Genomic DNA, 14,460 nt, shown 5'->3' on the forward strand with positions numbered 1-14,460 from the left:
ATTGAGTACTGTCTTCTCAAGTAGACCATAAATTCAGTGTGGCAGGATTGTGACTGACTTTGCCTAGCAACTAGTCTGAGTACATAATAAACCTCTAACATGTACTTGCTGGATATGTAATTGAATGAATGAGCTTAAAATCTAGCATAAGTAGGACTTTGATAAATATTTGTCAGGTGAATAAATTCATGGTTGTCTATATTAATCAGTTTCTCACTGCCACTCTTGGAGCAATATACACACTCATGAGAACAGAGACTGGTATACTGTTTTTGTAGTTGCAGTACCAAAAATAGTGGTTGTTCACAGAAGGTGATAGTCATTTGAAATTCAAAGTTATTGACAAACTCTATCCCCAAATTTGTCATACCATAAAAACTTACACAAACAGAAAGATGAAAGCAAAAATAACATCAAAATTCTGAGTACAGTGAAGAAAAGAAAGAAAAGTCAGTTAAGAGTAGATGTTTAAAAAGTATCTCACTTCTGATTTACAAATGGTCAAGGTTATTAAAAAAAGTTATCACAAAACACTGAAATTACATTTCCATTAAACTTTCATGTTACAAGAGCAATACTCATTGACATTTAATTTGTTTTATGCTCTGGAGATGAGGATTAAAATAAATTATTTTCTGTATTATAATCAACTGAACTACTCAGTTCAGTTCTTGCAGAGCCACTGCTGTTTGGCAATACAGTATTTATCAAACAATTTGCACATAGTAATGATTATCTTCCACTTAACTCACAGTGTCTTGTTATATTCTCATTTTTGGATATATTTATTTTCTATTACAGATGGTTTATAAACCCTTGGCTTTGCATCCCTATTATCTACATAACTTTATAAAGCACCCATGATTGGATTCCATTGAAAATCTACTCAATCAAAATCCCCAGGGTCAAGAGTGCAAATAATTATGATTCTAAGCCAGCAATCATTTCCCTATCCTCTTTAGTGAAAATACCTTGCTTATGAATTCATTCATTCATTAATCTATCAACAAATATTTTATTATCCATCTATTATGATCCATGTATGATGCTAAATGCTAGTGTTGCTTATGTAAGAGATGTGTTTCCTGCTTTCACTGCATAAAATTATTCTGTGATAAGTATTCAAGTTTGGGGTAAGTATAGTATGCTTTAGGATGTTGTACAAGGTCAACGTCCCTATCTTCATGATTGCAGAGAAGTATTCCTGGAGCAGATAATTTCTAAACCCTGGAGAAAAGCAATAGTCCATAAACTGGGAGCAAAATCAGGGTGGAATCACAGCTTGGCCTGGAGGCAACCAGACACAGGTGTTTTTAGTAGATCATAACAGTATCAGCAGAAATGGGTTCAATGTACTTATGTGAACATGGACAGCAATTAATACACATTATTATATATATCATCTGGGTTTTTGTTTAGGTAATTGAAGAACAAGTATTTCAGCAAAGACTTATTGAATGCCTGTTACGTGGCTTGCTCTACACACTTTGGACATATTAAAACAGATTAAGATACCCATTTCCATGCTTTTAATCTAACTAAAATATAAAATAAGAACATAATATAAAAACTACAACTTTTTTTTTTTTTTGGTACTAGGAATTGAACCAGGAGAGCTTAACCACTAAGCCATATCTCCAGCCCTTTTTATTTTTATTTTGAGACATGGTCTTGCTAAATTTCTGAGGCTGGCCTGGAACTTGCAATTTTCCTGTCTCAATCTCCTAAATTGCTGGGATATCACCACTGTGCCCGGCTCTTCAAAACAACCCTACAGCTACTATCTATCAATGTTATAAGCATTTGAAACTTTATATACTTTGTGTTTGAAGACAGTAATTTATAATATAACTATAATACATATGATTATCTAATTACTTCTAATACAAGGAAAGAATTATTTTTAAAAATAATTATATATAGGTAGGCCATCACGTCTCAGTTATTAAGCTAAGTCAGGCAATGAAATCACCAATAGTTACAAATGAAATGAAAGACTCAAAATAAATATGTGACAGTAATGTTTTCAATTAACCATTTTACAGTGTGATATTCTTGAATTATACTTTCATTTCCTGTTCAACAGTAGAAAGGGGAAATGATATCTTGTCACGTGAGACATATATATGTCTTACAGCGAATGACAATCTTAGAGGTAATACAGTCAATAAGTAGCTACCAATATTCAGAAGCATCTTTGGCAAGAATGTTCAAAATAGTTTTCCAGATGAAATAGCTCGAAATAGATTCCAACATACTTTTGAGACTGAGTAAAGAAAAAGGGGACAGGGGATATAATCAATGATAATAATATGATATGAGGAGAGAAGTTCCAAACTTTAATTTCACACCACTCCAAGTTAACTGGATTTTAATTTTGTTCTAGTATGCTTAGTTAAAAAAAAAAAAAAGTAAGACAATTAATAACCCAAATAACAGGAACATCATTATATACTGTACATTCTGCCATTGTGGTAAACACTAGGGACACAGATAAAATTAGGTCAGTTATTATCTACCCAACAACCTCAAGAGGAAATCTGGCATATAAATGAGTCATTTTTTTTTAACATACTGTTTATTTTCCGTAAGTCATGTGTCTTTCAGTTACATTCTTCTAGTTGATTATATTCCAAATAACTTTTGGATAATCAGGTCCACCCTTTTTATATTGAAGGCCATAAGCAAACATGTATACATCAAGCCCCAAAAGCAGAATAAGACCTGAGGTTCCTTTCCATAAATTCTGATAGAATAAGCAGGAATCCACTTGCTACTCAATGAAACCAAGTTAACCCTAATCTACACTTTGAACTTCAACGGATACATCAGTTAACTTCATAACTGATGATTTTTGGTCAAAGGAACCAAAATAATTGATGATGGCTCCCAGCTACTCCCTGTCAGTTTTCCCTCACCTTTCATGCTGTAGTTTGTCCATGAAATGGCTAAGTGTTGATATGGCTTCCACTATTGAACCCAAATATAGGCTGAAGAGCAATATGAATTGTAAAATGATCCTTTCCCAGGGCTTCTTTACATCTCTTCTTGTAGAACTTAAGTTATTCACATGGTTGACATGAGGTTTAAGGTGCTACTGCTGCATGATTTATGCTTTAATGTTAGGCCCCAGGGCACTGTGCTCAGGAGACAAGTTCAGGGCTCTGTACAGAAGCACTGTGAAAGGAAATCTAGTAGAGGAAGAAGATTGAGCTAGGGCAGGATGGACATGAGGGGAAAGAGGGAGGGATAGGGGAGCATCATGAACTGAAATCAATTTCCATGCACATATGAGTTTGTCAGGATGAACCCAACTACTTTGTATGACTATGAAGCTGTAATTCAAAATATAAAAGTAAAAAATAAATATCAAAGTGGTTAAAAGCCAGAACTCTGGAGCAAGATTGTGTGTGTTTGAATCCAGGGTCTATTACTTACTGTGTGACCTTAGACAAACTAATTAACTTCTCTATTTTTCAGTTTTCTCATGGATAAAACAGGTATTCTCATGTCAGCTGATTTCCAGGATGATTGTCAGAATGAAATGAGATTCTATATGAAGTTACAACAAAACCTGGTATACAATGTTTATGCATTCATGTGCACTCTCACTATCTTCCTGGAAACATGAGGAAACATTTCATGGATCTGTGACACTGGAGTTAGATTCTGAGGTGAGAAAGTGAGTGCCAGATGAATGGGAAGAGAACATATATTCTAGGGAAAGGATTCCAAGACAGGGAAAATCAAGCAAGGGGATTAACATCGCTGGGTCAATGGGAGTGGCACTGGAGAGGTGAGAAATGTCTGGTCATAGGACATACACAGGGGCCATACAGTGAAAGGCACTCTGTGTCATGTTCAGCCATTCAGATAATAATTATATCCTCAAATTCAGTGAAGTATTGCGAAGACATACCAGCATTCAAAAAGGAGAATGACAGCCAGCAGTGGGCTGTGTGCCACTGTTGGACCAATCAAAAGAAGCAAAGACAACTCTTTAACATCATGACTCATGTTTTTCGGCAGAGTATGCACTAGAATTCTTAACTAGTCTTGTCAAGGATTGCAACTACTGCCCATTTTGGCAGTCATCCTTTCAGGAAGTTGTATGTGAAAATCTAAGTGAGGAAGGAAAGCCAACTACCTCACAGAGTCTAAGGTTCATTCCTTTAAGCCCGGATGTCAGTTAACCAGTCAGACAGAGGAAGGAAGCTTCCACTGATACTCTACCAGCTCAAGTTCTATGAATAGGGACCTTCATTTGCCTGTACAGTCCCAGGCCATTCAAGAGCAATTAAATTTGGTTAAAATAAGAAAGAAATGCTTTTTAAGAAAAAAAAGAAGGTTTGAGGGGATTGCAAAAGTTGATTGTGCTAAAGCACTTTTACACAGGTTTGTTTTAGTTCTCAATTGTCAAGTCGTATTTAAGCTGGTCTCTTACTCTGAAATATGATAACCTTTCTTTTCTCTGAGTTCTTTCTCCTAAATTAATAGCACTGTCTCTAATTCCATGCACAGCTAGCAAAGAGTTTATTTTACCAGATAACAGTAGGTCTGGTGATCAGCCAATGTCTAAAGAACCACTAGCCAAGTCAGTAGTAGGCCAAAGACTGCAACTGATAAATAGATATTACTTGCTAAATCACTTTAAAATTGTCTTTCATCTTCTCTATAAACTAGTATTATTCATGCTATCCTAGCAAAAGTGAAAGGAGGAAAAACATTTACCTATAAAATAAAATTATATTACAGTTCGTAAACTGAAAAAAGTATATTACATGTATCCAAATATAGAAGGCGATTCAAAAATGAAGAAAAAAATTACCTAGACTTTGAATTAAAGTACAAGAGAAATTAGAAGAAAAATGTCTAAATTTAAGGAGGGTAATAGTATATACTGAAAGTTGCACTGAAAACTGCATTTAAAGTTGACCCTTCAGTGAGAGAATTTAGGGGACATTGCAACTTTTTATAACATCTATGTATTACTTTCTTCTTTGCTAGGGAAGAAAGCTTCATTGGTTAAAAAAAAAAAAAAACCTTGGTTTCCTCTCACCACTCCCTGCTCAGGTCAGATTTCTCCATTTCTCCAGTTTTAAATGAGGGAAGTGAAGGAGTAAAAGCAGAAATGCAGACCAGCAATCTGCTCGCACTTTGTAGCTGCCTTGAATTCCTAATGAATATACCAACTGCTCTTAATTATTTCTCCAAAGGTGGAGAGCTAAGAACAGTGTGTTTAGGATCCAGTGAAATTTTGGCTACTAGATACCTAAACATAAGCATTAAAAATGATATGAAATGATGTGGATGCCTCATTATTTATAAAACACCACGCTTATGTAAACTGCTAATCTTGATTGTAACTCACAGTAAACCTTTCCACAGTATCATGTTTAGGACTCTAAGATCGTTGGTTTTTCCTAACGATGGAATGACTCTTAATTTAGTAGAAATACTAGTTCTGAAAGGTTGGATTTTGAGAAATAAATGTTGAGATATAGAATCAAATTTTTCTTTCCTTCCTCATGATTTCACATGTGATGATAAAATTTGTCAAAAATGTTGACAGCATGACAGATATCAATATTAGTACATTAAGAGTGAGTACTTCCTATAAATAAACAGTCCCTTTATTCCCAAGAAAAAGGTGTTTATGCAGTTTCAGATGCTTAGACAAAATAAAAACTTTATTAGAATTTGCACTATTGAGTTATTTTTTCTAAATTTGACTATTTACAAGGAAAAAGATTGTTAACATATAACAAGTGCATAACATTCAAATGATCATTTGACTTATGAATAAAGGCTATATGATGTAAAATATGACACAAATTCAACTAAAATTAACCTGAAAACATCAGACACTTTATTTTCTTTGTTTAAAGAAAATATGCTATTTTCTTAACTTCTTGAAAATTCAAAATCAGACCTGGTCCTCTGTCAACAACTTTCCAGAGAATAAAATAAAAACTAAAAAAAAAAAAAAAAAAAAAAAAAAACTTCAGAAACTATTACCTTTCCTACTCCGATGCAGATAATCTTATAGAATCACTTGATTAGGCATATTAACAATACATCTATGTTGAAATGATAAAAAGTTACCTTTCTTCAAACTTATAAAATTGAGGAATTCTAAAATACATTCTGTAACACAATTTCCCTATCTGATTTTCAATAAATCAGGCATTTTCACTTAATCCACCTTCCCATTTATCTACCAGCAAACATACCTTTAGGTAATATTTGGTCAGTCTATGAATCAAGTCTCACTCGTGTATTATATTTCTCATCACTATTACAGAGCTTCATCCTACACCCTCAGAAAAACTCTGAATGTTATAAGAATATTCTTATATTTTTATGAAAAAGTATTCAACAAACAACCTTTTGTGTCTTAGTTTCCTCATTAGTAAAGTGAAAAGGTAAGATGAATTAGCAATTACTAGAATTCCTAGCTCTAGGATTGTCAAGAAAGTAATCCCATCAACACACCTTTTCTTTCAAAAATATATCTTTTTATTTCATAAACATGCTCAACCAAACTTGATTTGAATTCTTGTTATCAAATGATAGACAATGATCAATAAACCAGAGCCTTGATAAATTGACCAGAGTAAAACTTATCTCAAACAAGAACATTTTTAGAAAAGAAAGGTAACTAGTTACACTTTTTTATCAGATAGAAATCCAACACAAAGATACAAAAAGAGGTGATTTGCCTTGCTTCATTTTAGGGTAAACTTAACATGACCAACAATATAGTCCTATTTTACTCACGAGTCAAAATAAATAAGGAATCTTTAAAAAATTAAATTGTAGCAATCACTCTATATAAATACATTTCCCATTTTGCTACTTCATAATTTTGTTTACAACTATACAGATATCTCTTAAAGAATAACTCTTTCTATGAAACAAATTGTCACTTTGAGATATTAATAAACAATTTCAAAACTAATAGACAATTAGGTGAAAGTGTCTGTAACTAACTGAACATGTATGTGCCACCTAAATTTAGACTGTCTACATAAAGCACGCAGGAAGGTATTTCTCAGGAGTTACCTTTTAGTTTTACTGTTTCTCTATTATAGATTCATCAACTGTGAATTTAAAAAAATGGAAAGATACAATATTAATCATCCTACCAAATACTGTACTTACTAAAGAGGCACATGCCATCTTTTAACTGATTTCTAATTAAGTAACCAAAAGGAACAAATCTGCTCTCCTTGTGAAGTTGGATTAGCACACACTCTGGAAGCCAGCACCTCTGGAAGCCAGCACCATTTCACCTGCTGATCCTGGGCACTCAAAACACTTCTGCAAGGTTCACTACCAATAGCTTACAAGCTACTAAAATTCCTCCTAAAATTTTCTTTTCTAAAATTTTATCAACGTTTCATAAGACATAGTATTGGCTTACCCACCAAAAGCTGAATACCATTCTGGTTAGAAAAAAAAATAAAGTCTCAATTAGGTATTAATTTTCTTAGTATTCAACTATAGCTAGCTTTTAAACTGTTGCTAAAAGTCTTATAGGAAATCACCTTTCTTAATGCAATCATACTACAGTCACTATAAATTCCAGGTAAATCTTAGGTCCTATCTATAGTAAGTCATTCATTCTCTCTCTCTCTCTCTCTATCTCTCTCTCTCTCTCTCTCTCCACACACACACACACACACACACACACACACACACACACACAGAGTTCTGAGATAAAACAAATATATGAAACATAAAATTGAAGCTGATATAAATGTTTGTTTCTTAAAATTCCACCTAATCTTTTTATACAAGATCATAGTTAAAATTAAAAAAATTTAATATATATGTTAAAGATTCCCAAGTTAGTTTTGTATTTTCAAAATAAAATAACATGATTATGTAAAATCAATTTATTTTATCCATTCACTTCTGAGAAATTTCCCCTGCATTGTTTTCTTTAGAGTTTAACTTCATTATGAACCCAGAACTTTTTCAGGCTTTAATGACCTAATTTTATATGAAAAAGACTTTAAAATTTATTTTTGGTTTTAGCAGCTGAAACACACAACTGCACCACAGGGAAATCAATAAGTCATAATATGATGCTAGAATATAATACCTTTATTGACAACCTGGTATAAAATCTTACTCATTCCTTTAACTACAAATATAGGCTAGTTTTAGTATTAGACACAGTTTAATGTTTCTCTTATGTGTTGATTGGGAATTTGAAGTCAATGTTCCTCCTTTAAGTGCTAATGTACTATTATTTCTTTTTTGACATGTACCAGGCAACAAGAATAGATGTAAATAAATATGCTTCTCACAGAGCAAAAATCACCAGATATCTTAATATAACAAACACCAAATCTTATAATATGAATGTTTGAAGTATCATATAATTTTCAAGACATTTCATCAAAACAGACAAGCAAAACCCAACAGCACCTGGTCCTAATACTTCACTATTTCTCACATTACTTGACTTTATACAATGGAAGTTTACTTTTCTGCCATTTATTTGGTGTGCTACTGAAATGTTTGTTTGAAAGTGTTTCAGGTATGTAGCTAGATTGGAAATAGAAAAAATGAAAGTGTAGAAATTCAATTTTTCTGATATTCTTAGAATTTTACTGGAAGGCCCGATGTGGAAAGAAAAATCTGTATTTTCACTTAAATAATCCATTTGTTAAATTCATAGAATAATGTCCTTTGAACATTTAGTTCATCAGTCTTCACTGAGGAATTTCTCAGTTTCCACATTGTTAAATAAACAGCTGCCATTACAATACTCGTGTCTACATGTGTGTGCAATATGCTGAAAAAGAACTGCTATATCCATTCCCCCTTAATCAAGTGTCCTTTCCCAGCATCACTGCAGTGAGAGGGCCTTTAGGAGGCCTTTTACTGTGGCAGATGTTTGAATTCCAAATAAAAAACAAAACCAGCAGAGGGCAGAACTGCTGACAGAACTGTCCAAGTGGTGACCAGGTACCAAAGGTAAAATGCAAACTTTTTGATTATTCTACTCTCAAATATTCCTATTTATCCTTTAAAAATGTGGAAATGAAGTAACATAAACAATATTACTCATTTCAAAATTCAAATACAGTTCCTTATTAGAGGGTCTAACTGTAGTCACCAGGAAACTTCACAGGCAGGAGTAATCTAGTGCTGCCTGCTACTCCGGAAGGTGAAAATCACAAGCGTGCAGTAGGAATACCGAGGTGGTAGCAGAATCTGACTTCCGGGAGCGCTAACTTTCATTAGGAGAAAACTCAAGTCTTGGCATCTGACCCAGAGCCAGACTCGAGTTTCTGCTAAACTGTCCCATTTGGGGCTGACATTTTTTTATTTTTTTCTCCCTTATCCTCTTGTCCCCACCCTCTTTCCTATTCCCAGGCTTCTCTCCGCACTTCTGAAAAAGCTTGCTTCCTACTGTAAATCGCTTGCGCTCCCAGAACTCCAAAGGCTTTCGCCTGCCAGCCGAGTCTACAGCACCTAACGGACCGCTGCCGCCAGATGCCTTTTCGGGAAAGGGAGGGGCCAGAGAGGGAGGAGGCAGAGGGGAGGAGTGAAGTCGCTCTCCCTCCTTGGGTACTGACAGGGCTGCAGTCTTCCGAGCAGGTCTGGTCATTCAATATTTGGTGGTGCCACGTAGGAACTTTTCCTTACCTCTCTCCTCCCAGCCCCCCACGCCCCCTCCTCTTCCCTCCCAATCCCTATTCCTCCGCCCCCACCCCATTTGCTTGACGACTTTCATCATTCTCCAAAAGAACTGCACGTCCAACCTGCAAGAAGAAATGTTTCTGGGTGTATGTGTGGTGGTGGGGGGACCTCACAGAAGGAAGGGGCTGAACTTCAGGGAAAAGTGTTCTATCTTGAGCCCTTTCCTTATTAATCTGTGGAGTGTTTTCCACTGAAAATCTCTTCAAAATCATACACACACACACACACACACACACACACACACCACTCACAAAGTGCTCTCAAGCTTCCAGATTGATCCCCCTGGTTTCTCTTATATCCCAAAAGTAAAACAGCCTGTTTCTCACTTCGTAGCAGACAAAGAACTTTATCAAGGTTCATTTTATACCCTTTCTCTATATTTTCTCCTCAGCTCACCCTTAAAAAGATATTCCCATTAGTTAGAATCTGAAAAAACCAAAAGATTTGTTTAAAGGACAATCTAAGGACTACCTCAAACAAAAGCTTTGTACAACTGCCCCTCTGTTCAAGGTAATATTTTTCCTCTTTTCAAAGAGGCTGGAAAGTGGCGAAAGGCATTTTCAGCCAGCTCTGTGCCTGACAGATCTTTTTTCCTGCTACCTACCTCCTCTCCCATTATTGTCCCGCCTACATCCATCTCTCTGTCTCCAGTTTCCACTTCCAACCTGGTGGCAGCTACAATCTGGATTTTATTTAAGAGAATTTTTGAGGGGCAAGGGGAGGAGGGGAGCAAAAAGGAGAAAGACCGACGGCAATATCCGCCCCCCCCCCAAATCCATTTTCCTTACCTCCTCTGACCTCTCTAACTTGGAAGAGGAAAGTCAATGCGAGGGTTGTTATGGTGAAATCCCAGAGCCACCGTTTCGTTTTCCACCTAGAGGACCACGGCTCCATCTCCAAGCCCCGCGCTCACAACTGTGAACTCAACCCACGAAATTGCGATTGCAGACCGACTTCGTCCCTTCCAAGGTATTGCCGATGTTTGCTACACAGCCATTGGGGAGGGAGAGGAGGTAAAAAGTCAAAGGGCTTTTTCTTTTAAATTTGATGGTTTGCTTCCTTCCTGTCTCTCGCCCCCTCCTCTCCCTCTCGGTTGGCCCCGCCGCCTGGGACCCTCCGATCCGTCCTCGTCCGGGCCCTGCCTTCAGACTGAAAGCAGAGGGGCTTCAACCAAAAAACTGAGAGCACTGCATACCCCTAAAGGTTTCATGCCGTCAGTGGGCCGGACGTGAAGCTCCGGGCAGCCCCCTCCTCCGCCCACTCCCCTCCCCGCCCTCCTGACGCCCCCCCCACCCCGCCCCGACCCCGGGCGAAACTGACAAGTAGGCTGAGGGTCAGACCCAATCACACGCCTCTCGGGAGGCCGGGAGCCCGCCCCCATCTCCCTCTACCCAAGAATCAGGACTTCTGCAGGCCCAGCCCACCAACCACCCCCCAGCTCTCCATTCCTCTCCTCCCTCCACTCCTACCCAAATCCGGGAGAAGAAATGGGAGGGAGCTACGCGGGACGCGTGCTTGGCTCCTGCACTTTGGGAATGAAAGGAATTGCAGGAGAGCCCTGGAGCACACGGAGTTTTCAAGGAGCTTCTGTATTCAATAAAAACAGCTACTTGTCTACTTGCACCCGTCTGTTAGCCTCTCGTTCGTCGGAGGGGGAGGGGAGAAGCCAAGCGTTTGATCGGCCACACCGCTGGAGTCCTGGGCTGGCAGCCGTAACCTTATCCTTGTGCAAAAATCTGCTTCGTGTGGCAGACGTGGAATCAGCGGACTCTGCTCTGCCTGCTCCTCAAAGTGTTTTTTTTTTTTTTTTTTTTTTTTGCTTTTTAAACCAAGAATAAGAAAGGAATGAAGGTGGCGTGGAGGGACCCTAGAGGTCAAAACCCAGGAGTTTATAGATAAACTCATTGAGCATCTGAAATTGACAGGTTTCTAATTGTTTAAACTCAGCAATAGGTTCATTCGGGGGCTTGCCTCAAAGAGTTGAACTATACTCTGAGGGAGGAGGAGAAAGAAATTTATGGGAGCTGACATTAAGGGGTGAGTAATTTAATTTTCCAGCTGATTCTGTCCTGATCCCGGATGAGGGTGGCACAGAGGGAGGAGAAAAGAAAAAGAAAGCGACTAGCAGAAAATCTCAAGTGGTTGGGCCCACAACTCCTCATAAGGGGCCTGGCCCTGGCCCTCTGGGCCTCAAGGACTGAAAACATGGTCACTCCACAGGGAAAGTAATGAGGAGAGACGAGTTTCTAAATTCCCTCTTTACTTACCCCATCCTCAAGTTAATCCTCTTAAACCTGGAATTTAGAGTCCCTCATGATTTTATCCACATTTAAATTATACCATCCTGTTGACTCCTCCTTTTCTTAATATTTCCCAAGATATTTCTTGCAGAGATTTTCTAGAACCATGTGCAACCCAGTATCAGCATACATTAACCAATCAATAGAATGTGTTGAATGAATGAATACATTTTTCTGTTGACAAAGACTAGAAACCTTAGCCAGGCCCTACTTTGAGTATTTAAATGAGGCATTTAAATGTTTAATGGCCTTCAACTAAGTTTACTAGATACATATGTTCCGCTCTATACTTCCCAATCTTTAGGATTGGATTACTTCCTAATCTTTAGGAATCCAGTATTCTAATAGTCACCAAGATAGGACTCATGACCCATTAATCAAATCTTTTCTTCATATACTTTAAGAGCTGGAAGAAATGCAGTTAGAGTCTAGATTGAGCCCCAAAATGAAATTCTTCGGCAACAGAAATTAAGGCATATACAACGAGGAAAGCAATTAGAAAGACCTTTTTTATGAGGAATATATATGATGAAAAATGTCACTCTCTGTGACAAAGAACTACTCCCTCATCAAGAAGTTTATCTTTTCAATCACAGGCTAAAAATCTAATAGATATTTATAATGCTGCTGGCAGATGTTTGGGATGCCTTCTATCAACTGCGGAGAATTATGGCCAACTAGCTCTTGAAAATACAACTTCAAGTTGTTAACATAATTTAATATAATAATTTGATATCTTGTGAACCTAGAATATATAATTACAAGTTAAGAACTTTACAATGGAAATAAGTCACTTTACCATCTTCATCACTCTTCATCCTCTCAGAAATGCAAAGTTTGTATATATTTGTGGTTTCCTAATTTTTTTGAAACCTGACTTTACTGTTCATCTCTATATATGTGAAGCTATTTTCTAGGTCTTCTCTTAAATACAAAACAGTGTAATAATTACAACTTTAGAAATACATATTTGAGAGATTTCCAAAATTTTAATTCAATTTCATAGAGTTACAATGCTTATAACATATGTATGGAGATGCTGTTCCAAACTGTTTCTCAATAGCTCTCTTGATTTTTTGAGAGTTCCATGACCTGATACTATTCTACAAAGTGAGAAATGATGCAGTCAATCTAGCAGACACTACCTTCTGGTTTCATCTCAAACTTCTCATTGCTTGTGAAAGGGTCCTTTCAAGCAAAGCATCTTGGGTGAATAGAGTTATTACCACCTTATACTTTCTGTACTCTGTGGTCTGAATTCCTCTGGCCGTTGCCCAGCTAGGCACCTGGGTCTGAATTAATGCCTCTGGAAGGAAACAGGAGATTCATAGTGAAAAGTAGTTATTTCTAACTTCTCTAACCTGTAACCAGCTGTCAGACCTAGAGCATCCCTGAAATCTTCCCATGAATTTAGGAGATGAGCTCAATGAAGGGAAGGATAATACCAAAAAACAAAGGAAGCAGAGAAAAACCAGAAGAGATCCACCTCAGCTACCTTCAGTCTCACAGTAGAGGATTCCAGTGCAATTATGCCCGGGGCTACCTTTCATCCAGTCTTTGCTAATTATATATACACAAAATAAAAATATAATAGGATATGATAACATCCTTGACATAGGTCTTTAGTTTGAAGCACAGCTAGTGATATATTTTCATTTGGTCAACAATGTTTAAAGATATTTGCTCAACTCTGTAAAATCAGTTCTGATTTGCATGCCTTACAAAAAAAAAAAAAAAAAAGAACTGGAAAAAATAGAGAAAATAAATGGTGACCCCCTTTGGAGAGTTATTTTAAATTAAGCATTTGTCCATATAAGACTTGTCATAGAAACTGAGATTGTTAATTGAATGAGAGGTTCAATGAAGGAAACTTAAATGTTCTAAATAATCTTCAGAGTTCATAAAGCTTTATAAAATATTGTAAAAAGTTTACAGATTCCCCTTAATGTCTTCATGTATCTCTAGGAATCAAGAGACTCAGATTCAGACAAAATGTTTCAAACACTGAAACTTCAATGACCAAAGGGAGATCGAAGACATTCTCTGTAGCTGGACAGCCCTAATACAAACAGTATTGGAGGATCAGAGGTAAAGAGAGCTATTTAATAATCCTTAAATTACTATAGGTAGAATTAGGGGAAAGAAGAAGTAGGTTAAGTAATAGGATGTTAGCAATGATAGATCGCCTTTCAAATCACTTGACCTTCATTCCCCTTGCCTCATTCTGAAGCTTTATGTTCTCTATTTCGGATAGATAAAAATTAGACATTTTCTCTAAATACCTTACTGTAATTAAAATTAGCACATCAAATTTGACTTATTGAATGAGATATTACCAGGGGGAACACAAGCACAACAGAAATACGCAAAATATTTAAAAGAAAATTGTTCTTGAATGTATCCCTTCTCTTACTGTTTCTAATGGTTTGCCTTTCTCACC

General features: G+C 36.8%; 1 protein-coding gene across 1 annotated transcript in view; it reads right to left on the bottom strand.

Moving 5' to 3' along the window:
• COL11A1 (collagen type XI alpha 1 chain) overlaps window positions 1-10,920 on the bottom strand; it is a 243,926-nt gene extending 233,006 nt beyond the window's left edge. Inside the window, 1 exon segment of the mRNA XM_079133305.1 lies at window positions 10,509-10,920. Coding sequence (XP_078989431.1) covers window positions 10,509-10,614 — 106 coding nt within the window. The 5' untranslated portion in view covers window positions 10,615-10,920.
• Window positions 10,921-14,460: the final 3,540 nt, after the last annotated feature.

The sequence above is a fragment of the Sciurus vulgaris genome (genome assembly GCF_902686455.1).
Source record: "Sciurus vulgaris genome assembly, chromosome: 1".
NCBI classification, from domain to species: Eukaryota; Metazoa; Chordata; class Mammalia; order Rodentia; family Sciuridae; genus Sciurus; species Sciurus vulgaris.